Source organism: Ovis canadensis, chromosome 20 (genome assembly GCF_042477335.2).
Source record: "Ovis canadensis isolate MfBH-ARS-UI-01 breed Bighorn chromosome 20, ARS-UI_OviCan_v2, whole genome shotgun sequence".
NCBI classification, from domain to species: Eukaryota; Metazoa; Chordata; class Mammalia; order Artiodactyla; family Bovidae; genus Ovis; species Ovis canadensis.
The window spans coordinates 55,320,343-55,346,410 of NC_091264.1; the positions used below are offsets into that span (position 1 = coordinate 55,320,343).

General features: G+C 49.9%; 1 protein-coding gene across 10 annotated transcripts in view; it reads left to right on the forward strand.

Annotated features, from left to right (window-relative positions):
- Window positions 1-26,068, forward strand: part of ATXN1 (ataxin 1) — a 421,390-nt gene that overhangs the window by 384,198 nt on the left and 11,124 nt on the right. For all 10 annotated transcript variants that reach the window (XM_069563853.1, XM_069563859.1, XM_069563862.1 and 7 more), the window contains one exon: window positions 14,982-17,052. In XM_069563853.1, coding sequence (XP_069419954.1) covers window positions 15,142-17,052 — 1,911 coding nt within the window. In that variant the 5' untranslated portion in view covers window positions 14,982-15,141. The remainder of the gene's footprint in view (window positions 1-14,981; window positions 17,053-26,068) is intronic.

The window sequence follows — 26,068 nt, forward strand, 5'->3', positions numbered from 1 at the left end:
GGAGGCATCTGTCCCACAGGTAGCTGGAGCTGAAAGCAATGTTCAGCAAAGAGAACGTATTTGGATTTTTTGTGATAGACATTGCACTTTCTCCCATGAAGGGCTTCCCTTTGGCTCAGACAGTAGAGAATCCTCCGGCAACACAGGAGACCCAGGTTCGGTCCCTAGGTTGGGAAGATCCCCTGGAGAAGGGAATGGCTACCCACTCCAGTACTCTGGCCTGAAGAATCCCATGGACTGAGGAGCCTGGTGGGCTACAGTCCATGGGGTCACAGAGTCGGACGCAAAGTTGAAGCATTTATATGAAGGTTCCCAAGAGGCAGTTGGAGCTGAAAGCAACATTAAGGAAAGAGAACATGCTTGCATTTCTTGTGATAGACGTTGCACTTTCTCCCATCCGTTATCTTATTTCAATTCATAGCAATCTTTTGGAAACGTTATCATCATCATTCCCATATTATAGATGGGGGAAATGGAGGTTCAGAGAGGTGAACTGTCTTTTCAGTTCAGAGAGATTTCAGTTCAGGTTCAGAGAGGTCACAGAGCTAGTGAAGAAGATGAGCTTGGTTGTCAACAGGGCGCTGAGTGACTTTGTTGCATTTCTGCCTGTCCAGTAAACATTTTATTGCCTCTTTCGATTATAGTCATTCGATGCCTGCAGCTTCCAGCAGCATCGCTTGTTGTCTTTCATTTGCTACGAGGGTCTTAAATAAAATAGCTGGCCAATTTTTGTGCATTAATAATGTTGTGGAGATTTTCAGTGGGGCCTGGGTATTCTAAAGAGGTTAAATAGGATAGGGATTGATTTCATTTGTAATGAGTAATTGTGAGTAAAATAGGTACCGTGCTCCACATTCAAAGAAGCCAGAAAGCTTCTATTGATAACTGTGGGGAGAAAGCAGATAATACAAACAACTCCAAATTTTAAACATGAGCGTATTTGAATTTTATTTTTGAATGCAGATGTGATTGATCATTTGTTCTGCAGGCAAGGCTTTAGTCCAGTTAGGGGGAAAAACATCAATGCACTCATATCGATTATTTTCTAGAAGAAGTTTTAGAGACTTACTAATAGTAAACTTTCTAAGCAGCTGAGACTTGAAATTCCTCATTAGTGGAGGTGAGGCAAGGAGTCAGATTGTTGCACACATCATCTTTGCTGCAGTTGACTGGCACCTGTGTTGCCTGAAGTAATCCAGGAAAGAAGTCAAGGGAAGAAAGTGTGCCTTCTCAGTGAAGGAAGTGGGGAGGAGGGTCCTTCTCAAGAGAGAATCATCACTTCAGCCTCCAGTATTTATCGGACACGCAGTGAGTCAGGCCCTGGTCTGAGTTCTTTGAATGTGTGAACTCCCAACAAGTCTATAGGGGCTGATTTGTTTTTGTTTATTCACCAAGTCGTGTCCAACTCTTTGTGACCCCATGGGCTGCAGCCCGCCAGGCTCCTCTGTCCAGCGGATTCCCCAGGCAAGAATCCTGGAGTGGGAGTGGGTAGCCATTCCCTTCTCCAGGGCATCTTCCTGACCCAGGGATGGAACACGGGTCTGTTGCATTGGCAGGTAGGTTCTTTACCACTGTGTCACCTGGGAAGCCCGTGTGGGCTGAGGACTGGTATTCTTACTGTAGAGATGGGGGAACTGAGGCACAGCCGGTGGCTGAAGGAGCCAGGATTCCCACTGCAGCAGCTGGGACCCCAAGCCTGTGCCCTCAGCATCCATAACGGGAGGTCATTTGATGCCTGGAAGTGGTTCACGGCTGGGGATGACTTTCTTTGGCCTGCTTCAGCCTGCTTGCTGGGTACTGCCTGATCCCATGCCATTTCCCTAACAGCCCCATGAAATAGAGTTCATTATTACCTCCATTTTCTTAAAGAGGAAACTAAAGCTTAGAAAATTGAATATCTTCCTTAAAGTCACTGGTCACCAAATGCCAGAAGTCTCTCCCGGGTCTCTGCAACATCAAAGTCAATCATTGGTTGACTGCCCAGCAGTCAGAGCTGTAAAGTGCTGGATGGGATGTCTCCAAGTACAGAGAATTGAGCAAAGCCTGTCTTCTCTTCCGTCTTTGACCGGCTTTTTATCAGAGCCTTCCTTTCATGGCATATCCAAGAAGTCCTGCCTAAAGGAGGGGATTCCCTTCTTCCCAGACCCTAAATTGAATGAAAGAATCTAAAACCAGTCTCTGACATCTCCTGCTGAAAGCTGTCGACTTGACCGTGTGCCTCGTTCGGAGGGCAGCGGCATTCTTCCAGGGCGAGTGTAAACTGTTCTCATTGAATACCTGATTAAGTTAATGGTACTGAGCCAGGGCGAGGAGGAGCGATTTGGCAGCCGAATTCCTGGCAGCTCATTCAACGTCCTTAATGTTCCACCGGCTTCGTGCTGGGCCGCCTGTGAGCCCCCGGGAGGGGCCGCCGGTAATTACTCAGCGTTTTGATTGAAAACAGCTGCAGGTAGCGCGTCATCCCATTGTCCCTTTCGCTGGTGATTGGAAATGACTGGGGGCATCTTGGTCTCCACTGCGCAGCCTCACTCCGGGGAGTGGGGGTTGGGGATGCGGGGAACAAGGTAGAGAGTAGGTTTCCCACTAGCTCCGCTTTTCAAAATGAACCATTCATCTTTTGAGGGTCAGAACTCAGCCACCCATTCAGTGAGTGTGAGTCAGAGCCCTAATTCTAAAACAAACGTTTATTTCAGGGAGAATTCTTATCTTGGCTGATCCTTACTAACTCCTCTCCCTGTTCTTTCTATGCTTTATTTAAGCTGGTTTCAGTAAGATCACTGTCCTTGTAAGCACGTATTCCTTCCCATAAATCCAAAGAGGATCCTTGGCATTCCCCTGGGATAAATGGGGGACAATCTGGACATAGTTTCGGATCATGGGGTGTGGATTTTTAGAGGTTAAAGAGGCTGCAGCCTCGCTCCGGGAAGTATCCGGGGTTCATAATCTCCCATGAGAATCTGTGCTTAGAAATGGAATCTCTCAGGCCAGATGCTTTTTAGATACACAGTATTTTACGTCCCTCTGTCATGAGTTTCACTTTCCATCCAACACCGCATGATCACGTCCAGAAATTCAGAAGAAGATCCAGAAACACTTTGCCTTTTAGAAGCCAGCAGCAAACAGCAGTAGACAGACACAGGATGAGAACAGTCAGCCGATGAAGAAAGGACAGCAGCCCGAGCGTCCCACAGGGTTATGAAATTCAGTCTGCCTCCAGCACAGGGAGCTGACGGTCTAGTGAGAAAGATGCACGGAAGTAGGCAAAGAGTGCAGTGAACAGGTTACATAAGTGATGGTGAGCCTCAGAAGAAGGGCTGTGCAACGCTGCAGTGCCCTAAGGGGCTTTGTCGTGGTTTTAGGGGATGATCCCTGTAGATGGTGGGTTTCCCTGGTGGCTCGGATGGTAAAGAATCCACCTGCAATGCAGGAGGTCCGGGTTCGATCCCTGGGTCAGGAAGATCCCCTGGAGGAGGGCATGGCAACCCATTCCAGTATTCTTGCCTGGAAAACCCCATGGACAGAGGAGCCTGGTGGGCTATAGTCCACAGGGTGGCAAAGAGCTGGACACGACTGAGCAACTAACACACACACACAGTAGATGGTAGAGATCAGGGGCAGGAGTGGGCGTGGGGTTTAGGGAGAGAGAGGGAGAATGGGGACTTAGTGTTTAATGGGGACAGCATTTCAGTTTAGGAAAGGGAAAATTCGGGAGATGTCTGACGTCGACAGCTGCACAACAATGTGAGCGGACTTAGTGTCACTGAAATGTGCAGTTAAATATGATTAAAATAGTATGCTTTGTATTAGGCGACTTTTACCACAATTAAAAAACAATCAACCAAGGAAGAGGCATACAGGGCAGAGGTCTGGAGAGGGTCCAAACCCAGGGCTTCCAGGCGTCTTCTCCTCGGGCGGGGCATGTCGTGGAGGGTGTCACCTTCTCCCACCCCTTCAGTGTGACAGCTCACGCGCAGTACAGCCACCCAGGGAGGCCTCCCCAAGCCCTGGTGTCTGGAGACTCATTGCAGCTCAGACGCAAGCCAAGCACATGGCTGGTCTTTACTCCCAGTTCCTCACGCAGGTTGGGCGAGTACCTTTAGTACCTCCTCCAGAGGTTGGCACTGTTACAGCCTGTGGCCCAAAGCCGCCATCATAAATGATATTTTAGACTGTCCAGTGGTCAAAGCCCCCAGGCAAACACAGTCCCATAGGCAGGACATTCCAGAGGTCTAAAGGTCACCTCCCAGTAGCCAAAGACAATGATGAGAAGTCTATTTGGGTGAGATTATCCACAGTATATACCAGCAGCTCACTGCATAATCTGAGCACTGGGACCCAGATGTTTGTATCAGGTGAACCAAGATTTTCATCTTATCTGTGATTTATGAGACCTCAGACTCGTGTGTGGACGCTCAGTCGTGTCTGACTCTCTGTGCCCCTGTGGACTGTAGCCCATTAGGCTCCTCCATCCATGGGTTTCTCCAGGCAAGAAGACTGGAGTGCCATTTCCTTATCCAGGGGATCTTCCAGACCCAGGGATCAAACCCAGGTCTCCTGCATTGCAGGCAGGTTCTTTACTAACTGCACCACCTGGGAAGCCCTTCATGGAACCTTAGGAGACTCATTTAACATGCGAAGCCACAGTTTCCTGGTCTTTACACAAAAACAGCCTCAGTGGCTTCTATCATAACCCGCGGGGACACTGGGTCCCAGGAGGCCTCAGGGCCTTTGTCACTAAGAAGATAGCAGAGTGGTATAGCGTCCCAGAGACGAGAAGACAGCCACAGAGGGGATGCTGCCATGGAACCCCCAGAGGTAATGACTTGTTAGTTCATGGTTATCTAGAACGTCCCACTGTCCTTCGACTCAGCCACATCCCAGGGCAGCAGATGCCTCAAGACCCTCTCAGGATGCCTCAGTTCCAGAAAGGCATTTTTCTGACCCGATGGGGATTTTCACGTTCTGTGATTGTCAACGTGGGAGTCCCCCCCCCCCCCCCGGCGCCCTGGTCACTGGTGGGATCTGACCAAGCCTCCTCCAGCTCCTGCTGGCCCTTTGCTATGTGGTGTGTAGCAGAGCTGTTGAGAGCGTGTGTCGGAAGACAGCTGGCAGCCATCCCCGTGGGGTAGGGAGAGAAGGTTCTGCATTTCCCCCAGGCCTTTGGGGAATTACTCATCTTCGTGTTGTGGAAAATCAGACTGCGTGGCACCAGGAAGCATCATGCTTAACCCTCGAAGAGACATGCCAGACTCCAGTTTCCCGGCTCACCCTTCTGTGGACTCCGTTGGTATAGGCTGAGCGGCTTTTGTGCTTTGGGGTGTGAATTGGGGGCCTGTGCACTGGGAGCTGTTACCAATATAATCTCTTCTGTCAGCTGAAGAAAGAGAATAAATGCTCAAACACCCATGACTTTTTCTTGTGTGAGTCACAAGTGTGAGGGGGGAAAAAAAAAAAGACCAGATGCTGGAAAGGATTGAGAGTCTGAGGGTATCATGTTGATTTGATCATGGAACCAGGAGAGATCAGTCACAGATCAGTGTGGGTGAAAACAAGAGATTCCGCAGGAAGTGTGTGCTGAGGCAGTTAGGATGGCGACCATGTATTGAGTGTGTACATTATGCCAGGCACCAGGCGTCTTAATTCCTCCCCATTTTATAGGCAGAGATACTCATTATAAGATCACACAGTACTGAGACACTCTCTAAACTGGTCACCCATATAATTTGGAGTAAAATAAGGATGACATTAAAAGAAAGGAAATGGGCAGTAGGCGTGAAGCCAGGGTGTTTTTGCCATTGTTTTTTTTAATTTGAGGGTCTTTAAAAAAATTTTTTTAATACCATTTTTAAAGGTTACTTTCCATTTAGTTATTACAAAATACTGGCTCTGTTCCCCATGTTGTACAGTAAACCCTTGAGCCTGTCTTTACACCCACCAGCTGTGTCTCCCCTTCCACCACCCCTATGTTCCCTTTCCTTCCTCCCCACTGCTAACCACCAGTTTGTTCTCCCCACCTGTGAGTCTGTGTCTTTTATGTTGTATTCATCAGTTGGTCGTATTTTCTAGATTCCACATATAAGAAGTATCGTTCTGCATTTCTCTTCCTCTGACTTAGTTCACGTAGCATAATGCCCTCTGAGTCCATCCACGGTGCTGCCAGTGGCAAAGTTTCACGCTTTTTCATGGCTGAGTAATATTCCACTCTATGTGCATACCACATCTTCTTCATCCACTCATCTGTTAAGGGATACTTCAGTTGCTTCCACATCTTAGCAACTGTAAATAATACTGGTGTGAATATTAGGGTGCGTGTATCTTTCCAAATTAGTGTTTTTGCTTTTTTGCCCGCAATATACGCCCAGGAGTGGGCCTGCGGGATCATATGGTAGTTCTGTTTTCAGTTCTTTGAGGAACCGCCATACTGTTTGTCGTAATGCATGTGAGTGCTCAGCCACTCCGGCATGTCTGACTCTCTGCGACCCCGTGGACTCTAGCCTGCCAGGCTCCTCTGTCCATGGGATTTCCCGGCAAGAATACTGGAGCCAGTTGGTATTTCCTTCTCCAGGGGTTTGTCATGATGGCTGCACCAATTTACATTCCCACCAACAGTGCACGAGGGTTTCCTTTTCTCTATACTGTCGCCAGTGTTTGTTACTTGTGGATGAAGCCAGGCTTTGAACTTGTCCTTTTACCTCCACCCCAGGAGTAGGCTATTCTTCCTACTACTCCTTATTAGTACTAGTAAGAATATTCATGTTACCTTCCTATCAGTAATAATAGTTTATCCTGATACTCCAAAGATGCCAGTGGAAGTGAGTCCGGAATGACTTCCATAGTGAGATTTTTCACTGCTGTACTAATAAGCACATTCCGTTGAGAGTCAAAAATAACTTGTCTTCTAACCCCAGTTCTCACCGTGTTACTATGGCCGGTTCTTTGCACCTTTTGGCCACAGTCCCTCTGTCCTTAAAGCGGTTCACTCCGGCGTGGGGTGCAAACTGCTGCGGAGTTGTGGAAAGCACCCAGGGAACTGTTTGCAGCCTTCAGTGGGTAAATGGAGATTTGGGAGTCGCTCCCGGGGTAGCTTACCTGCCACACAGGATGCTTGAGAGCAGAAAGGTATTTGCTCACACATGGAACCAGGGATGGTCTTGACAGAAAGGCATTTCCAGCTTTTCTTAAAAGCGTCTTTTGGACAGCTCATTTGGGACCACTTTCAATCCAGATGGTGATCCCTCCAAGTGATTATTTTTCCATCTTCAGCCTTTCCAGGAATTCCAGCACGGGCAGGCTGCCAGGGGACACTGGCTGCCCAGATGCTGCAGCGACATCCCACGTGAGCCAAGGACAGGCCAGCCCAGCTGCGAGCCTGGGCCCTCCTCTCTCGGCCTGGCCTCCTGCAGACAGAGACATGGACCATATCCCCATACCGTAGGCCCCACCCACAGGACAGATCTCCCTGTTTTCCCAGAGGTGGCAGAACCCGCTAGAAATACTCCCAGTGTCACACTGTTATCACGTGGATACGATACGGGTATGGCAAAAGCCAGCAGCCGAAGACAGCTTCGCCCGGGCCTGATGAAGCCTGTTGCTCTGTGATGCAGAGAGTAGAAGCAGATGCCGGAGCCCAACGCAGGGAGGAGGGAGATGGGGGTTAGCGCCACACCAAGCAGAGGAGTTCAGGGGAGGGAGGACAGCGGAGCAGCCGTGCGTCTGGAGCAGTCCCCTCCGCATCTCCATCAGGGAGGTGGCTTTTAATCAGAACAAAGATTCTGAGTCCGTTTGTTGCCCTCAGAGCTTCCCTGAGCCCAGGGAGCCCCCAAATGCAGCTGTGTTCTTGTGGATAGACTGAAATTTTTTAATTAACATATGACATTGAGTGATTGTATTCATTGCCCCCAAGTCCCCATGACTCTAGCCCGCCAGACTCCTCTGTCCATGCAAGAATCCTGGAGAGGGTTGCCATTATTTCCTCTGGGGGATCTTCCTGACCCAGGGATCAAATCTGGGTCTCCTGCATTGCAGGCAGATTCTTTACCATCTGAGCCACCAGAAAAGCCCCTATAGATAAACAGGCCACCCCAAAACTATTATTCTTGGTTCTGATAGAAGGGGACTGTTTCCTCCTGCCAATCCTCATTCCCCTGAAATCCCAGTGTGGATGGTAGTGGCAGACCAGGGCCTCCCCGGCCCTGTCTAGCGTGCATCACTGCTCTGACTGAAGGGTCCTGCACCCTGATACAGACTCTGGTACCAAACTTGCTTTTGGTGACCCCAGAGGGAGAGAGAGAGCTTGTTAACCGCATGTTGGTAATCCATGGTTCTCCATGCCTGATCTGTAGGACTTGCCCTCTGTGGGGAATTTCAGCACTGCTGTGCCCTGGATCACCACTAGGTGGGAGTGTTGAGTTCGGTGCTGGGTGAGGCTGAGGGTCCCTGGCTCCCTTGCCTGGGAAGTCTGAAGATCGCGCTCTCTTCCTTATTCAGTTCAGCCTCTAACCTGGAATGCCACACCCGCTGCAGCCCATGATTAGAGCTAGGAGAGATGCCGCAGTGCCCTTGACATCATCTCCCCCTCTGACCCCTTTGCATTCTCTTTTCTACATGGGACCATCAGCAAGTGTCTCTAAACTCTGCCTCAATGCTTAGGATGACACGGGGATTCCCTACCTCATGCAGCCCAGCCCATTTGACCAGTTCTGATTAGTGTCTAATGTCTACTGTATACAGTCATCCATCAGTATCTGCGGGGGTTTGGTTCCAGGAGCCCCCGATGCTCAAGTCCCATGGTCAGCCCTCCATAGAAGTGGTTCTGCATTCTGGAATTCAGCCAACCGCACGTTATGTCGTACTGCGATACAGGAGACGTGGGTTCGATCCCTGGGTCAGGAAGATCCCCTGGAGGAAGGCATGGCAACCCTCTCCAGCATTCTTGCCTAGAGAATCCCAGGGACAGAGGAGACTGGCGGGCTACAGTCCGTGGGGTTGCACAGAGTCAGACGGGACTGAAGTGACTGAACACAGCACACAGCAGGTTTTTATTGAAAACAATCCCCACGTAGATGGACCTGTGCAATTCAGACTCACGTTGTTCAAGGGCAAAGTGTGTATCACTGTAATCTGAAGCTCAGCTCTGTTCTGCTGTCTTTCACGGATGGCCCTTCATAGATCTGAGCGTCACATCTCTGCTCTGGCTTTTTCTGTCCTTCCCCAGGCCATACATCTTCAGTTGCTGCCACTGTTACTTACCTGTCTTGGGTCCAGACCTCCCGCTAACCCCATCACTCCATCCTGGGTATGCCCGCCAATATCCCCTTGCCTCAGGACTTTGTGACCTTACCAATGCTGTATGCTATTGCAGTATTTATTCTGTTACTGAGAATACTGTGCTTTTTAAGTGACGCTATACGAGCTCTTGCCTGGAGAATCCCATGGATGGAGGAGCCTGGTGGGCTGCTGTCCATGGGGTCGCACAGAGTCGGACACGACTGAAGCGACTTAGCAGCAGCAGCAGCATACCAACTCTTACCTGGAGAATCCCATGGATGGAGGAGCCTGGTGGGCTGCCGTCCATGGGGTCGCACAGAGTCGGACACGACTGAAGCGACTTAGCAGCAGCAGCAGCATACCAACTCTTACCTGGAGAATCCCATGAATGGAGGAGCCTGGTGGGCTGCAGTCCATGGGGTCACTAGGAATCGGACACGACTGAGTGACTTCACCTTCACTTTTCACTTCCATGCATTGGAGAAGGAAATGGCAACCCACTCCAGTGTTCTTGCCTGGAGAATCCCAGGGACGGTGGAGCCTGGTGGGCTGCCGTCTGTGGGGTCGCACAGAGTCAGACACGACTGAAGCAACTTAGCAGCAGCAGTGAAGCAACTTAGCAGCAGCAGCAGCATACCAACTTTTAGGCACCAAACCCAACTGTTGGTTCATATTGAATGGATAGTCAAACAGAAAATTCCTGGGCTGTTTGAAATGAACTATTCTTCAACCAGATCTCTCTAACCCTGCTATTAATTGAGCTATTGAAACCAAGGGTAGGGCATTTATTTATTCTTGTTCATTTTAGTATTTTTGGCTTTGTGCCATCACTTCCAGCTTCTTAGGATATATTTGAATATTAATTGCAGGTAATATATTAAGCCGGGTTCCCGACAGCTCAGTTGGGAAAGAATCCGCCTGCAATGCAGGAGGCCCTGGTTCGATTCCTGGGTCAGGAAGATCCGCTGGCGAAGGAATAGGCTATCCACTCCAGTATTCAGTATAATATAGTAAGCACCCCTTCCAGCCTTCTGTTGCCTCTAAATATGATAACCAAACCACTTAATAAAATGTTGAACAGAATAGAACTGAAAATTCTTGCATACCATTTGCCCCACACTGACACTGAACAGTTAAGGTCTGTGATACAGACTGGAAACTAAGTGTTTGATGAATGAGTATGTGAACACTTCCTGTGAGGTATGCTTGTTCAGTCAGCCTTGAAGATATCTAATTATGCTGTCATCCAGCACACCTTTCTCCATTTTGGAAATTTCAAGCATGTCAGAGCTGGGCGTACTTTTAACATTTAATCTAAACAAAGTGCCTTCTGCCTTTGCACTACACAGATCAACCTGTTTAATAATTCAGTAAAACAAGAGATTTGCATGCCGGGATTTCAAGAATCCTTGCCAAGCCCTAGTGACCCCTCCCATTGGGTCCAGGCGTTCTGTCTTTTAAATGGTCTCATGGTTTTTCCAGAACTGACACAGGCTCACCAGGCTCTATTTCTTCCTCTTTAAAACGAAAACTATGTATCTGTTGTGCATGGACATTACAAGCCAGTCATGGGTTTCACTCAAACTGAGAAACTCACAGAATGGAAGGTGCTGGGCAGAGCAACCCAGTGTATTTCCCTGACCTTGGGATGCATGTTAAGGATCGTATGTATCAGATTCTAGGCGTGTTTTCTATTCAGAGCAGTTAGTTCGTATTTATGGGACTTGGAATCAGTAGGGATCATCTCATTTTCCTGTCACTTCTGAAACAAGCTGAATCCATGGTAATGGGTAGGGGGTTTACAGGGATTTTTGAATGATAGCAAAGACAGAAGTGTCTTCCTTTATTAAAGGTTGCTTTTCCTCCCAGAGATGACTGAATCATAGGTATAATTTACAATAATAGTCTTTTTAAAGTGTTTAGAGTTTTCGAAGACAGAAAGAACCAGAAGAAAAGGAGCATCTGTTACTTAGAACTGTATCAAGTTTAGGTGACCTCAAAGGAAACAGCTGAGTTATCCCTAAATATTCCTGTATGTGCTAGTCGTTTCCGACTCTTTAGCAACCCCGTGGACTATAGACCACCAAGCTCCTCTGTCCATGGGATTTCCCAGGCAAGAATACTGGAGTGGGTTGCGATTCCCTTCTCCAGGGGATCTTTCCGACCCAGGGATCGAACCCAGGTCTCCTGCGTTGCAGGCGGATTCTTTACTGTTTGAGCCACTAGGGGAATAACCCTAAACAGTAGCTGCTTGTCTCCAAGGCGCCATCAGTTCTGTCTGCTCACAGAACCTAGTTTGGTTCCCCAGCACTTACTCCATTAGAAAGAGGCTGAGATGTCTACTTAGGAGCTTAGGTGTACAGGCTGAGTTTCTTACCCCTTGCTGTGCATGTGAGTCATCTGGGGACTTTGTTAAAATGCAGAGACTCTGAATCAGGAGCTTTGGATAGGACCTGAGTCTCTGCATTTCTAAAGCTGCTGGGGGAGCTGGTCTGAGGACCACACTTGGAATAGCAAGGCCATATGCCACTGAGCTAAATTTTAAGATACTGATGGAGAGAGAGAGATATATAAATGTAGATGTGAAGATGCTTAAGATGACTCTATTCAGAACAGTGATTAACAGGCAAATCATACGTAGTAAACCCTATATAAATTTGTCTTGATCCATCTATTGACCCCTGTTCACTTCCCCTTTCCTAATAATAATGTTTAAACATGATCTGCCTGTGTGGCTCTTTGGTAACTTTGCAGTTATATAATCGTGCTCAGCCCCATGTTTCTGTTGCGGCAGGTGCATCCGGAGGCACACGCCTTGTCTGGGGGACTCAGGTGAACGAACCATTGGTGTGTTTCAGCACTGAAAAGGCAATTAGGGACATGAAGCCCATTTGTCTGCAGCTAGAAAGAAGCCCTAAAAGCAGACATCCACTCTCCTTTCTTCTCTTCTTTCCTAGTCTCTCTCTCTCTCTCTCTCTCTCCCTTTTCCCTCCTGTACTTTCTACCTTCATAGTTTTATCTCTGTTTTTTTTTTTTTTTCATCCCGTGAACCATCATCCAATGTACCAGGGACACAGTGGCGTCCTGTGGTGCCCTCTCGTGGCTCACTGAAAATATAGCTAGACACAGTCCCTACTCTCACAATGACTTCCCCTGCTGAGAGATACGGACAGCACAGAGAGCCAATGAAGCGCAGAACAGGGACACGTGCCCCAGAATTACAGTGACCCACGTCTGTAGCTGCACTGGTAAATAGGAAACATGGTCCTTCTAAATGTAGGAGGGTGAGCCGAAATTTATATCAGTCTGGCCCCAGGGTTGCTCCAGTTAATCTTTGTATCCTTGACTTAGTGTCAGTTATTATCTGGAAAAGATGTTTATCAATGGACCACTTTTCAGAAGAGTGCATTTGAATTTGTGTGTTAAGGCCAATATGTTTTAGTGGTCCATTAGCAGAAAAACCAGCCATGGAATCTATAATGAGATCTTTAAGGCCAACAAAGCCTCCCAGTGTCTCTCAAAACAAACAAAAAAACAGTGTATATAAACCAAGGCACTGCTAAGAACCAAGTCAGCATTGTTTTTTTCAGATTCACTGAAGCTGAGTTCTATTTTAAAAAGTACCTTCAGAGGAGTTTTCTAGTTTTGTGTATGGTGTGTTCCATTGTGCAGCAATTTCACATTTGCATTGCTAATGGACCTCTTTGCAAACGTGTTTGACATTTTGCTTGGCTTTGAAAGGACTTTTATGCTGCTATTTTTTCCTTCCCTAGAGCTGCCTTGGGCTAATTAACCTATTCCCTTACTGGCTGGGCTGCTATATGCAAATACTCTCATTCTGGATTCTGACACACTACTCTTACGTGAACATCCCTAATGAAATCCTGTGGGGTTTTATTGGAGCAGTGCTACTGTGGGGCCAGCAGGGGGCGCATGGAGCAGTTCACGTTGAGTCCATCTCCTAAATCACTTTCCTTTGCTAGTCCCAATGGGAATGCCAGTTTATGTTCTCTTTCGTAGAGTAACTTGAAACCTAGAGATAAAAGATCGGTATCAACACTTTTTAAGCAGTCAAAAGCATCAACTGTTTTCAATTTTGGTAGTTTAGTTTTATTCTGTCGTTTTGAAAACAGCACTGGCATCTCAGTAGATTTGTATATATTAGGTGTAAATTACATGCCATGAACTTCCTAAGAGAAGGCTATACCTGGGGCTTAATAAAGCCGGAGGTTGGGAGGGTAATGCTGAAAACTGCTGCCTTATTGTGTCTGTTTTAACATCAGACTATAGAAAACAGGTCTGGGTAGGAGAAATGCTAAAACCCAGGACCTGGAATTCCCAGAACCTGATTCAGCAACTTTCCGGGATCACAGCACAAGACTGCTGACAGCCTGTAGGCAGCCCTCACATCTGCCTCCTGTTAGCCTAGTTCCTGTTGGTTCCACTGATGATCTGCCTCTTGCCAGGTGGACATCTGTCTGCCTACACAGTTCTGGTAACAGAGTTCGGTGGTTCCCAAAAGACTGAGATAGGTGTCCATGAAAACTGGCTCCCTACTTGTATGGCCAGGTTGAAACACACAGGCCTGATTGGTCTAGCAGAGGCTTCACCTCCAGGGTTCATGGTGGACTGGCCCTTTCCAAGAAGAGGGTGGAGAGTATGGAGAGAGAATTCAAAGAGCACTTGGAAAGGAAGTAAGAGGCAGAGATGAAGCAAGCATGTTGCCCTCATTAAGGACACCCTCAATGCCTGATTATTGCATTTTTAAAAACCAAACCATGTTCCTATTTTGACTGTCTCATAGATTCCTTTTGGCTGTTACCGTATGAGTAGCTGTACTGGGAGCTGTTTGGAAACGTGTAGAGAACATAATTATTTGGGGCTGTCTCTGCTCAGTTGGCCTGTATATAGTGTGTTTGTTTATGTCTGTGTGTGTGTGTGTTAGGCAAGAGAGAATTGTTGTAAATCCAGTATGGACCCAGAGTCACTAGAATCTTTGAGTAGTGCCTATGGCAGAGCTTCCCTGATAGCTCAGCTGGTAAAGAATCTGCCTGCAATGCAGGAGACCCAGGTTCAGTTCCTGGGTTGGGAAGATCCCCTGGTGAAGGGAAAGGATACCCACTCCAGTATTCTGGTCTGGAGAATCCTATGGACTGTATAGCCCATGGAGTCGCAGAGTCGGAGAGGGCTGAGCCACTTCCTACTTTCACTATGGCAGAGGACTCAGATAAGCTATGAAATCCGCTGGGGACTTCCCTTCCTAACCTGGTCCTCCCAGTGCCTGGCTCAGAGGAGGGCTGATTGTCACTGGTGCCATCCTCCCTGTAGGCTTCATTTGATCCTCCAGAGACTGGGTAAAGATACAGCTGAGGAGTGGGAGGGCCATTTCTGGGAAGGAAACTGAGAAATGCATTGTTTGCCCTCCAAAAAGAAAAGGGGGCGGGGGAGAAGGTATTGAGAGAGATATCTTAGAAGACTTACTAAACCCATAAAAAAAGGTTTGACTTGCTCCATGGCTTAATGGTCTTCCTGATGTCCTACCCAACACGGCAGCGTTTTACCTGCTCTAATAGTGGGGCTGGCGGCAGGATTTTGGGGGATTCACATCAATCTCGTGGGAGGGTGTTCTTTTCCGGTGTTGATGTTCTGACGCCCTGTTCCCCCACCCCCCACCCCTTTCTCCCTCTTGGTCCCGACCCTCTGCCTTTTCCCAGATTCCAGAGCAGCTGCTGGAGGATCGCACCCACGGGGAGATGATTCCTCATGAAGAGCCTGGATCCCCTACAGAAATCAAATGTGACTTTCCGTTTATCAGACTAAAACCAGAGCCAGTCCGACAGTGAAACGGTCACCGTGGAGGGGGGACGGCGAAAAATGAAATCCAACCAAGAGCGCAGCAACGAATGCCTGCCTCCCAAGAAGCGCGAGATCCCCGCCACCAGCCGGCCGTCCTCGGAGGACAAGGCAGTGCCCAGCGACAACCACCGCGCGGAGAATGCGGCATGGCTCCCCGGCGCCCGGGGCCACGTGGGCGGGCGGCTAGGGCCGGCGGGGCCCCCGGCGGAGCTCGGTTTACAGCAGGGAATAGGTTTACACAAAGCGCTGTCCACGGGGCTGGACTACTCCCCGCCCAGCGCGCCCCGGTCCGTCCCGGCGGTGGCATCCACCACGACGATGCCCGCGGCATACCCGCCACCCCCGCCATCCGGGGCCCCCGTGTCCCCGGTGCAGTACGCCCACCTGCCGCACACGTTACAGTTCATCGGGTCTTCCCAGTACAGCGGGCCCTACACCGGCTTCATCCCTTCCCAGCTGATCTCACCCACGGCCAGCCCGGTCACCAGCGCGGTAGCCTCGGCGGTGGGCGCCGCCACGCCTGCCCAGCGCTCCCAGCTGGAGGCCTATAGCAGCCTGCTGGCCGACATGGGCGGGCTGAGCCGAGCCTCCGGACACAAGGCTGAGCCACCGCCACCGCCGCCACCGCCGCAGCACCTAGGCCGGACTGCGGGGCTCCTCCCCCCGGGGTCCCCACCGCCCCCCCAGCAGAGCCAGTACGTGCGCATCTCCAGCTCGCCACAGAACGCCGCACGCCCGGCCTCGCCGCCGACCCTCCCCGTCCACCTGCACACGCACCCGACCATGATCCCACACACCCTCACCCTGGGGCCCTCCCCGCAGGTGGTCGTGCAGTACACCGACTCCGGCAGCCACTTTGTCACCCGCGAGGCCACCAAGAAGGCCGAGAGCAGCCGGCTGCAGCAGGCCATGCAAGCCAAGGAGATGCTGAACGGGGAGGTGGAGAAGGGCCGCCGGTACGGGGCGCCCCCTGCGGCCGACCTGGGCCTGGTGAAGGCGGCCGGCAAGGCGGTGCCCCACCCCTACGAGTCCAGGCACGTGGTGGTCCACCCCGGCCCCGCCGACTACAGTGTCCGCGACGCGTCGGGGGTGCGGGCCTCCGTGATGGTCCTGCCCAACAGCAGCACCCCCGCCGCCGACCTCGAGGGGCAGCAGGTCACCCACCGGGAGAACTCACCGTCCGCCCTCAACGACAAGAGCGGCCTGCACTTGGGGAAGCCCGGGCACCGCTCCTACGCACTGTCCCCGCAGCAGGCGCTGGGCCCCGAAGGCGTGAAGGCCGTCGCCACGCTGTCCCCGCATACGGTCATCCAGACCACACATAGCGCCTCGGAGGCCCTCCCGGTCGGGCTGCCGGCCACGGCCTTCTACGCGGGCACGCAGCCGCCGGTCATCGGCTACCTGAGCGGCCAGCAGCAAGCGATCACCTACGCCGGCGGCCTGCCCCCGCACCTGGTCATCCCGGGCACCCAGCCCCTGCTCATCCCCGTGGGCAGCGCCGACCTGGAGGGGTCGGGCGCCGCCTCGGCCATCGTCACGTCGTCGCCCCAGTTTGCTGCAGTGCCTCACACGTTCGTCACCACCGCCCTGGCCAAGAGCGAGAACTTCGGCCCTGAAGCCCTGGTCAGCCAGGCCGCCTACCCGGCCATGGTGCAGGCCCAGATCCACTTGCCCGTGGCGCAGTCCGTGGCCTCCCCCGCCGCCGCCGCGCCCCCCACGCTGCCGCCCTACTTCATGAAAGGCTCCATCATCCAGTTGGCCAACGGGGAGCTGAAGAAAGTGGAGGACCTGAAGACAGAGGACTTCATCCAGAGCGCGGAGATCAGCACCGACCTGAAGATCGACTCCAGCACGGTGGAGAGGATCGCGGACAGCCACAGCCCCGGCGTCGCCGTGATCCAGTTTGCCGTTGGGGATCACCGAGCGCAGGTAACATTGTGGCCGCATCACGGGGGTAGGGGGACACCGCACCGTGCCGCCGCCCTTACCTCCTGGCACCGTGACCTGTCTGCGGCTGTGGGAGTGATTGAGGGCTTTCTTTCACTTTCACTTTGTACGTAAAGGTTAGGCTTCTCACGTTCCTCCAACCACCATTCTCTAAGAGAATTAAGCCCTAATGCACCCGGAAGCATCCTCTGTTTGTAATGAATTAATTTCTCTGCTTCTCCAGTGGGGGCTGGTCAGGTACCATGCTTGGGACAGTTAAGAAAATCACCACTCGGGTTGTTTTGCTGATGTTGTCCTGTGGTTCGCATGAGTAACCCTGATTAAGAAAAGCCATTTTCCACCCCCACCCCAGGAAAAGACAGTGCTGCTTCAGGGGAGAATGTTAGTTGCCCAGAGTTGCCATATCCCATTACAACATCAGTGTTTTGTTACTGTTTTTATTTATTTATTTTGGCTGTGCTGGGTCTTAGTTGCAGCACTCAATCTGATCTTTAGTCGTGGCATGTGAACTCTTAGTTGCAGTGTGTGGGATCTAGCTCCCTGACCAGGGGGTCGAACTCAGGCCGCCTGTATCAGGAGCTTGGAGTCTTAGGCGCTGGACCACCAGGGAAGTCCCAACATCCATGTTTTAACATGTAGGTTTTGTTATCATTTAGGTATGGTGAGGCCAACAGAGGAGAATACATCTGGTTATACTCAGATCCCAAGGAGAGGGGATATGCCCGGCCACGTGGGCTGCCATGCGGAAGAAGGCCAGGGGCTGCTACAAGGCACTGGGAGCCAGGAGAATACATGAACAAGAGCCTTTGCTATCGTTTCAGTGGGAAGGAGTGCGTGAGGCAAGGTAGCAAGCATAGGTAGGCTAGTTGGAATCATTTCAGCAGGCTCTGGGTACAGGAGCTGTCCCTAGGTGTCTGATAGTGGCCCAGAGAGTGAAAGTCCCATTCACTGAGGAGGAAGCTGAGGTGTGGGTGTTTGCTTTACACGTGAAGAACAGTATCCCCAGCAGGGGAGCTGTTGGCTATGTCTAGGAATTAGCTAACGCAGGGAGGGACGGTCCCTCCAGTGTCAGCAAGACCCCAAGATGTCAAAGCATCAGACACAGAGAATAAAAGGCATGGGTCATATAATCTGGAAGGTCAAGGCTGTCCCATGTGACCTCCTGGACTTCCGATAAATAGGAACCCCCAAGGACCAGATGCAGCCAAGCTGAGTCATGTTAAAACTAGAACCGGGATCAGCTCTTAATTTCCATGAGTTCCTTCAGTCCACTCTTTTCCAGCTTCTTAAATCACTTGAATGCCTTGATTCCACCCATGTGTTATGGAAACAGTAGTTTCACTGCCCAGCTTGCTTGAAGTCAGGTTTGGCCCCAAGGCAGGGAACTTCCCAGGCTATAGAGCCTCAGTGCCTCTGGGAATGGCATATGATAGCACCTTCTTCAGTTTGAAATGAGTTGAAAAATGGTCATGGCGTAGCTGGTATTTGGGACAGTCAAAGATAAACAAACTAGTTAATGGTTTGAATTGTTCTTAGAATATTTTTTAAAAGATCAAGTGAGGTGGGGGAGTCTGATTTTCCAAAGCGTCTTCCAGGACTTCTTGTGAATGTCCGGATGTGGGATCTTGCGCAATATCAGAGGGCCTGCGTTGCCAGGAGCTTTTAGCCCCGAAGACTTTTCTTTTTAATGGTGAGATGTCGCTGTAAACTTTGGTGAGGCCCAAGAAAAATTTCTCAGGGTTCTGATGCAAGAAAACAAAAACAAAACAAAAATCAGGATATTTGGAAAAGGGCATCATTATGTAGAACTCCCTGCCCACATCTAAGTTTCTGTTCCCTCTCCGCGTCCTACGTGGATTAGGAGTGGATGGATCCTCATTGACAAAAGAATGAGCTGACTTACTAGCAAAGTTGTCTTTTAACAGACCCCAAGTGAAGCCTGGGAAATAAACAAGAAGAAAAAGTAAATTTTTTTTTTTTCTTTTCATGATGCTGTTAATCCTTAAAGCACTACTGTGAACAGAGGTAAGCAGAGGAAGAGGGTTTATTTTGAAATGCAACTATCTCCTGCCCAGCACCTCTTTTCAGCTTTCAGTAAAGAACAGCTCTGAGCTGCAGGCTCATCTCCAAGGCTGCAGGAGCCCCCATAGACCGGAGCCTCACAGACCTCTAGGCAGTGCTGAGGGAGGTAGCATCTCTGCTTGCTCCTTCCCCCCCCCCCCCCCCCCCCCCCCGATCCTCCGCAGAGCGAATGCTTAAACGATCGAGAAATTGGCTTCCAAGTGTGAAGTCTCATTTCCTTCCCATTGCCAGGCCACCGGTCTCTTTGCTGACGGCCAAGGTGCAAATTAGAAGGTAGCTGGTTTGTCAGGGCCTGTTTGCAGGCCTGTGAGGCCGCCCGCTGGGAAGGACTCAAAAGGGTGGCTGGGGTTCCAAGCTGCAGAAACACAAGTGCAGGGCCCGGCACGCCAGCGATGTGTCACTTTACCCAGAAGCCTATCAGAAACAGGCTGACATCATCCCAGCTAAAATACTCCACCAGCTGTGTTTGCCACAAGTGACGGGGGCAGAGTCAGCTGAGAATCAGAGAAAGCGAGGCGGGGAGAGGGGCGGCCAGAGAGAAGGAAGGTCCAGATTTAATTTACACTCTAAGGGCTGAGGGCTTCCCTTCCTCCTCAGGGGGCTCTCTGAGGGGTTTTCTCCCCAGGCCTGGAGATCCCATCTTGGTCTTCTCAAAAATTAGAAATCTCTTAACACTTGCACCCATTAGGGAGGGTGAGAGATGTGCAGAGCACTTTCACTTAATTAGCCAAATCACAGATTTGATTGGGGAAGTTGTGGGAGGAAGGGGGTGGTTTTCTAAAGGACGGATGGCTTTGTGACCCCAGGCGTAAATCCTGCACGGAGGCAGGACCACAGGGACACTTGACTTCATAACCTACCACAGGCGTCCCCGGTGAATGCGGTGTGGCTGGTGGGAGAAGCCCCGAGCTTGGGGTCTGGACAGTGGCAGGACAAAAATGGTCTCACTTCTCTCTGAGCTAGGGTTTTTCTCATCACTAAAATGGGAAAATGATTCCTTATACAAGATCATATCTTCAGCATCCTCTTTGTTTTTGTATTCCTCTGCTTTCCTGCCATGCAGAACAGCCCTTGTAAAATTTACTAGCATCCACTAAACAAACAAAAAAAAAAACGGTGGGGGGATATACAGGGAAAGTTACCTGACTTTATGCTAATAATCAGCATATAGATCCAGTGAGAAGGAAAGCCACCCTCTATAGAAACAAGGGAATTTTCACTGAGGAATTATTTCCAGGAGCTGAATTCCTAATTATTATTGTGAAAAGAGACCTCCAGGGTGGTGGATCTGAAGCTCCCTGTGAGGCAGTGTAGGAGAAGAATGCTTTTGCATATCCGTCCCCATCCCTGTGGTTTTGTTGTTCGCAGAGCTGTATTTCTTGGCCCAGGAAAAGTATCCTTGCATCTCAGTTCTGCCCAGGCTGGTTCTCCTCCAGGAGAATTGAAGGCTCTCAGGCATTGTCTGTCAGCCTGTGTGCACCACACAAAGCCTCTCGGTAGCCACCCATGGTCTCCTGAGTCTATGGTGAGCCCAGAAGGGATCCTGAGATGATAATAACATCCACATGGGAGCCCGTGTGATTCAACTGGAGGGCAGAGCATCGTCTGCTTGGGTGGGAAGCAGATTAACTGGTCAGAAAATGCAAGACCTGGAGCTGAAAAGACTCAAGGCCGAATCTGTCCTCCACCAGCGGAGCTTTGGGACTTGGTGCAACTCACAAACAGACTAGTGCACACATGCTTCATGGTGCAAATGACACATACGCCTTCCATCCGGCTCGTGTTGTAGTGTGAAGAATGAAAGTGGTTGTAAGAATGAAAGGAAAGTGAAGCCAGGGTGTTAGCCGCTCAGTGGTGTTACTCTTTGCAACCCCATGGACTCTAGCCCGCCAGGCTCCCCTGTCCATGCAATTCTCCAGGCAAGCATGCTGGGGTTGCCATTCCCCTCTCCAGGGGATCTTCTCAACCCAGGGATTGAACCTGGGTCTCCTGCACTGCAGGCGGATTCTTTACCAGTTGAGCCACCAGGGAAGAAAGGAAATTTGCTCAAAAGAACCAGTTCAGTCAGTAGTGGATAGTAGGTCCTCAGCAGTGTTAGTTTCCCTTCCTTGGTTCCGCTTGGGTGGGACTTTGACCCTAAGAAGAGAAAGGTTAGGCCCTGAAAAGTGAATGAGTAAAAGGTTTCATGTTCTTACAAGAGCTTTTGGAAGGAGGGACAGTTTAGAAAAGTCTGGAAGGAAGGCTGAACTTTTCTGGTGAGCCTCATAAGCCATTTATTTCACTCTGCCTGTGTTCTTGCGGCATATTCCCAGGAGAGGTCCAGGAGCATCCCTCGCCATCGTGTTTCTGTGAAGGAAGTACCATGACCTCATGCTGGCCTGTGTGCACGCAACACTGTCTGGTTTTCCTGAGTGTGAGCTGGACTGGAGGGGTCATTTGATGGCAGAGCCCTGCACATCAGTGACCAGTGCAGAAATGGGCTCATGCACCTCTGCTTTGCAGAAAGGATCTGGGCACCATGCCCACTGAGGGACCCCCGGCCCGGGACAGCCCCACTGGGGGAGCCCTGGTCTTCCATCTTTGCAGCCTCCTCAGCCCTCTACCTCATGCTCCCCAGGCTTGACTTTTCTGAAGAGTACACAACATTTTGTCAGTACGATTTATCTGTGATGAGGCTGCTTTTTTTTCCCTTCATGCTGGGCTCTGTCTCTCATTAGGGCTGTCTGTCGCCTCCCAGAGTCAGGAGCTGCCTGCTGCCTTTTACCTCCTTGGTGGCAGCTTAATATTCCATGTCATTTTCTTCTCCCAACTCGTGTGCGTGTGCGTGCACGCACACACCCATACAGCATGTTACAATGACATGCTCACTGTACATCGACTGCTTCTTCCATTCCGCTATTTTTTCATATGACCGCTGTGTTTTGTGAGCCATCAGTGTCTGCATTATGCATTTAATGGGTTAGCTGGTGCCTAAAAATAGCCGGAGCCCTCCTGCAGGCAGCACAGACGCCTGTATAGTCCCTAAGCAGCCAAAGCAGACCAACTTGCCAAACATTTTACACATGGGCCTTGGTGGATGTGAACTCTGATGAACCAGAAAATGGGTAGTGGCTGCCCTCGATGCAAAGCTCATTACTGGCCCTGGGGTCCAGTGATTGGTGATAATCCTCCCAGCTCTAATGCCAGAAAGGCTCCAGCAGAGAAGCAATATCAAACACATTTTTCTTTGCCTGTGTTCCCTCCCACTCCCCCCAAAAGAAGAAAAATGCTCTGCTTTAGCATGTGTGTGATATAAGTGCCCCCTGCTTGGGGATCTTACATGTGTTACTGAAGCAGATTATCTGGGACCATTGTAGCTTTTTTTTTTGCTTTTTTTTTTTTAAGTAGACTTTATTGTTGAAAGTAGTTTTAGCAGAAACTACAGAGTTCCCAGACACCTAGAGTTTCCCGTTATTAAAATCTTGCATTTTAACAGTACATGTGTGACTTGTCATTGATGAGCTAATGTTGATGCATTATTATTAACTAAAGTCCATACTTTTTATTAGGATTTACTCTGCTCTACATGCTGTAGGTTTTGAGAAATGTGTAATGTCACATGTCCAGCCTTCCAGTGTCCTAGAAGATCGTTTCCCCGCCCTAGAGATCCTTCATGCTTCACCTATGGGTACTCCCCACCCCGCCCCTAACCCTGGCAATCACTGATCTGTTTCCATCTCTGTAATTCTCCCTTTTCTAGAACGTCATGCAGTTGGACTCCTATGGTGTGCCGCCTTTCAGACTTCTGTCACTCGGGAACATAAGTGTACAGTACCTTCATGTTGTTCTGTGGCTTTGAAAGCTCATTTCCTTATAGCACTGAATAGTGCACGTTTGTTCTTGAAGGCACGCGTTTTCAGACCCTGGTAGGGAGGGAAGGCAAGTGGGACAGACCTGTGTGCCCCAGAGCTGCCGTGGTCACCTGCCAGTTGGGTCTCTGGGAGCCAAGCAACATTGCGAAAAGAACTCAGCTCATCCGTCATGTGGGGCTTGTGTTTGGAGGCGTCTCTGTGCTGGGATGTGGGTTTAATGAAACAGCTTCCACCAAAGACTGAGTCAGGCTTAGCGTGAACGTGATGAAATGTTTTAAATAGAACACTCACAGACGCTCTTACACTCGACTGAAGAGGTGTGACTGTTTTTATTAATGATTTTTCAACATTGAAGTAAATCGGGCCTCTGTCAGCCCCTCCGGCTTTGCTCCAGTGTTTTCATTTTTTTTTTTTTACTTGGAGAATGTGGTCATGCAAACTAGCCTTCAAGGAGAGCAGACAGTCTCTTCTCTATGGGTGAAACAGGACCCAGAACTTCACTTGAATGTCACCAAAAGGGAGAGGTCCTCACTGACACCCACTTCTGAGTCATGTCCTCACTCCTGGATGCAGGCAGAATGTGTATATTGCGATAGGCTCGAGAAAAAAGTGCTTTGTAAAACAGATGCCCTTCACATTTGTGAAAACAGGGATTCTCATGAAGGAAAAGGGAGACAAATTTAAACAGCAGATGTTTTGTTTTCTTTATATCTTGCTTTCGGTGATACATACATATGTGTGTGTATAGAGAGAGCACCAATCTACTGTTGAAAAATACAGCCAGACAGCATAGATGTGCGTATATGCATGCACGGTTTAGATATGGTGGTCTTTAAGTAGCTAAAGGTATTTTACTGAACTTACACAAGAGCTAAGAACGATCATAAAAGGCGGTCATTCGCCAGACCAGGAGGCGACACTAAATAATTATCAGCCCAAAGTGAGGATGGTACCTCCCTGTCTTGGTTTCTTCATCGTGAATAAAAGTTGGAGGCGATCCTTTTAGAGGAGCTGGTTTAACGGGGCTGGAGAGGGGGAGGGGAGGCGGGGCAGGTTCCTCTTTGGAGCCATGGGGAGCAGTGGGTGTGTCTGCAGCCATGGGAAGAAGGCGGGAAAGGGCACAGGAGGATGGAAGGTGACCACCCCTAAAAAAGAGAGGTGCTGGATACAAGGCATCCAGGGATGAAAGGCAGAGGGGGCCTCAAGCTGACACCAGGACAAAGGCTATTCATGCTCCCATTTCATCCTCCAGTTTGCTTCAAGTGTTTGGAAAAGGATGTATTTATGTGATGAAAAAAGAGAAACTGGCTGTGCCGCACTGCCAGGAGTTATATAACAGGTTCTGGTCTTGTTATGGTCCTGCCCTCTTGAATATATTTTCATTGGGGTTTAATCGGAGCCCATTTGAACCTCGACAAGGTCATAAAACGAAATCATGGTTATTAGCGCAGCTGAAAGCGCAGAAAGGAACCTCACGCTTGGGGAGAAAGTAACTGAAGTATGACTCAGTGGGATCAGGGTGAGCGCTGCGTCTGACAGGGGACTGTGGGTGAGGCGGCTGTGGCTCAGCCTGGAACGGCACCTATGAAGAGCTGAGCGAGACCCAGGGAAGCTGCAGCTCCTCTCTGGGCCAGGAGCCTGAGCCTGGTGGAGTCCCGGCTGGTGGTCGCAGGCCCAGGCAGTCTCTCTGTAGCATCTAAACACTGGCCTCTGTTGGCCAGTGGTACGTTGCGGTATTTTCACTCGTGGAGGGCAAACCACAGAACCAGTCTTTCAGATTTGTCCTGAGCACCCATTACAAGCCAGGAGGTGTCCTGCACCCTGGGGATAAATCAGTGAGCAAACCAGGCGGTATCTCAGCACAGCACCCCCCACCCAGAACATACAGTCTCTCGGGAGTTCATGGGCCGAGGTGAAATGGAGAAATATGGAAGTAAAGAAAATGACACATCAAAAGATAACCCGTGCTGTGGGAAAAAATAAAGCAGACTAAAAAGGATGGGGAAAGAAGGACGGAGAATAGTTCAACAGGGTGTTTGGTGACACTCTCTCTGAGAAGGGGAACAGGAGGCGACAGGACACAGAGCAAAAAGGCTTTCAAGTGGAGGGAATAGCAGACGCACAGACCCAGAGGCACGAGAAAGGACCAACGAGAAGACCAGCGTCACTGCGGTGCAGGAATGAAGGGGGGGGATACAGACCACGCTGGGCTTGTTCACAGGGCTTTTTCTCCCAGTGAGAAGCTGGCTTGGCCAGGACTGTGACCGTGGAGGCAGTGAGAAATAGCCTCATCCTAGCTGTATTTGGAAGAGAGAACCCCTTGGACTTGCTTGTGATTTGGATGCATGCGGTCTGGGAGGAGGAGCCCAGGAAAGTATGATGCCCAGACTGTTGACTTGAATGCTGGAAGTGCGGGGACGCGGCTCTTGGAGGTGCCAGGAGGAACCCAGGAGGGGCGTATCAGGGGTCTGTTTGGGACACGTTCAGTTAGAGTTGCCAGTATATAGCCAAGCGGACATCGCCAGGTAACATGGTTGCCAGTATCCAAACAAGCCCTGGTGAATTTACTGGCTTTGCATGCCTGTTCTGGCCCCTCGCTGAAGGCAGGACCTAGGTCCTATACAGTAACTCTCACAGTCTCAGTGTTACATTTTGAACTTGATTCAAACTGTAAAACCTGGGGTGTGAAATAATATTTCTCAGCACCAGAGGGAGCCCCACATGGGCCTCAAGTTCAAGGAATTCAGACTCATTTCTGGTTAAATGTCCCAAAATCCCACCATGTCTGTTTCATATCCACAGTAGTACCTGTTCGCCTTGACAGCATGTTTGGAGGCAGATAATGCTCCTCTGTAAGGGAGTTTCAGGCGGGCACACCCAGCCATATGCATTCTCACCGGAAAATCTGTCAGTATGATTTCTTCAGTAATTGTTAATGATCAGTTAACCTTTGAGAATGTTTATGTCCTTCTGACAAACCTAGTTACAAAATGAAAATACTTTTGTTATGACTACTTCAGTGTGCTTATTTGAGATATGTGCAAATGAGAGTTTAACTTTCACCT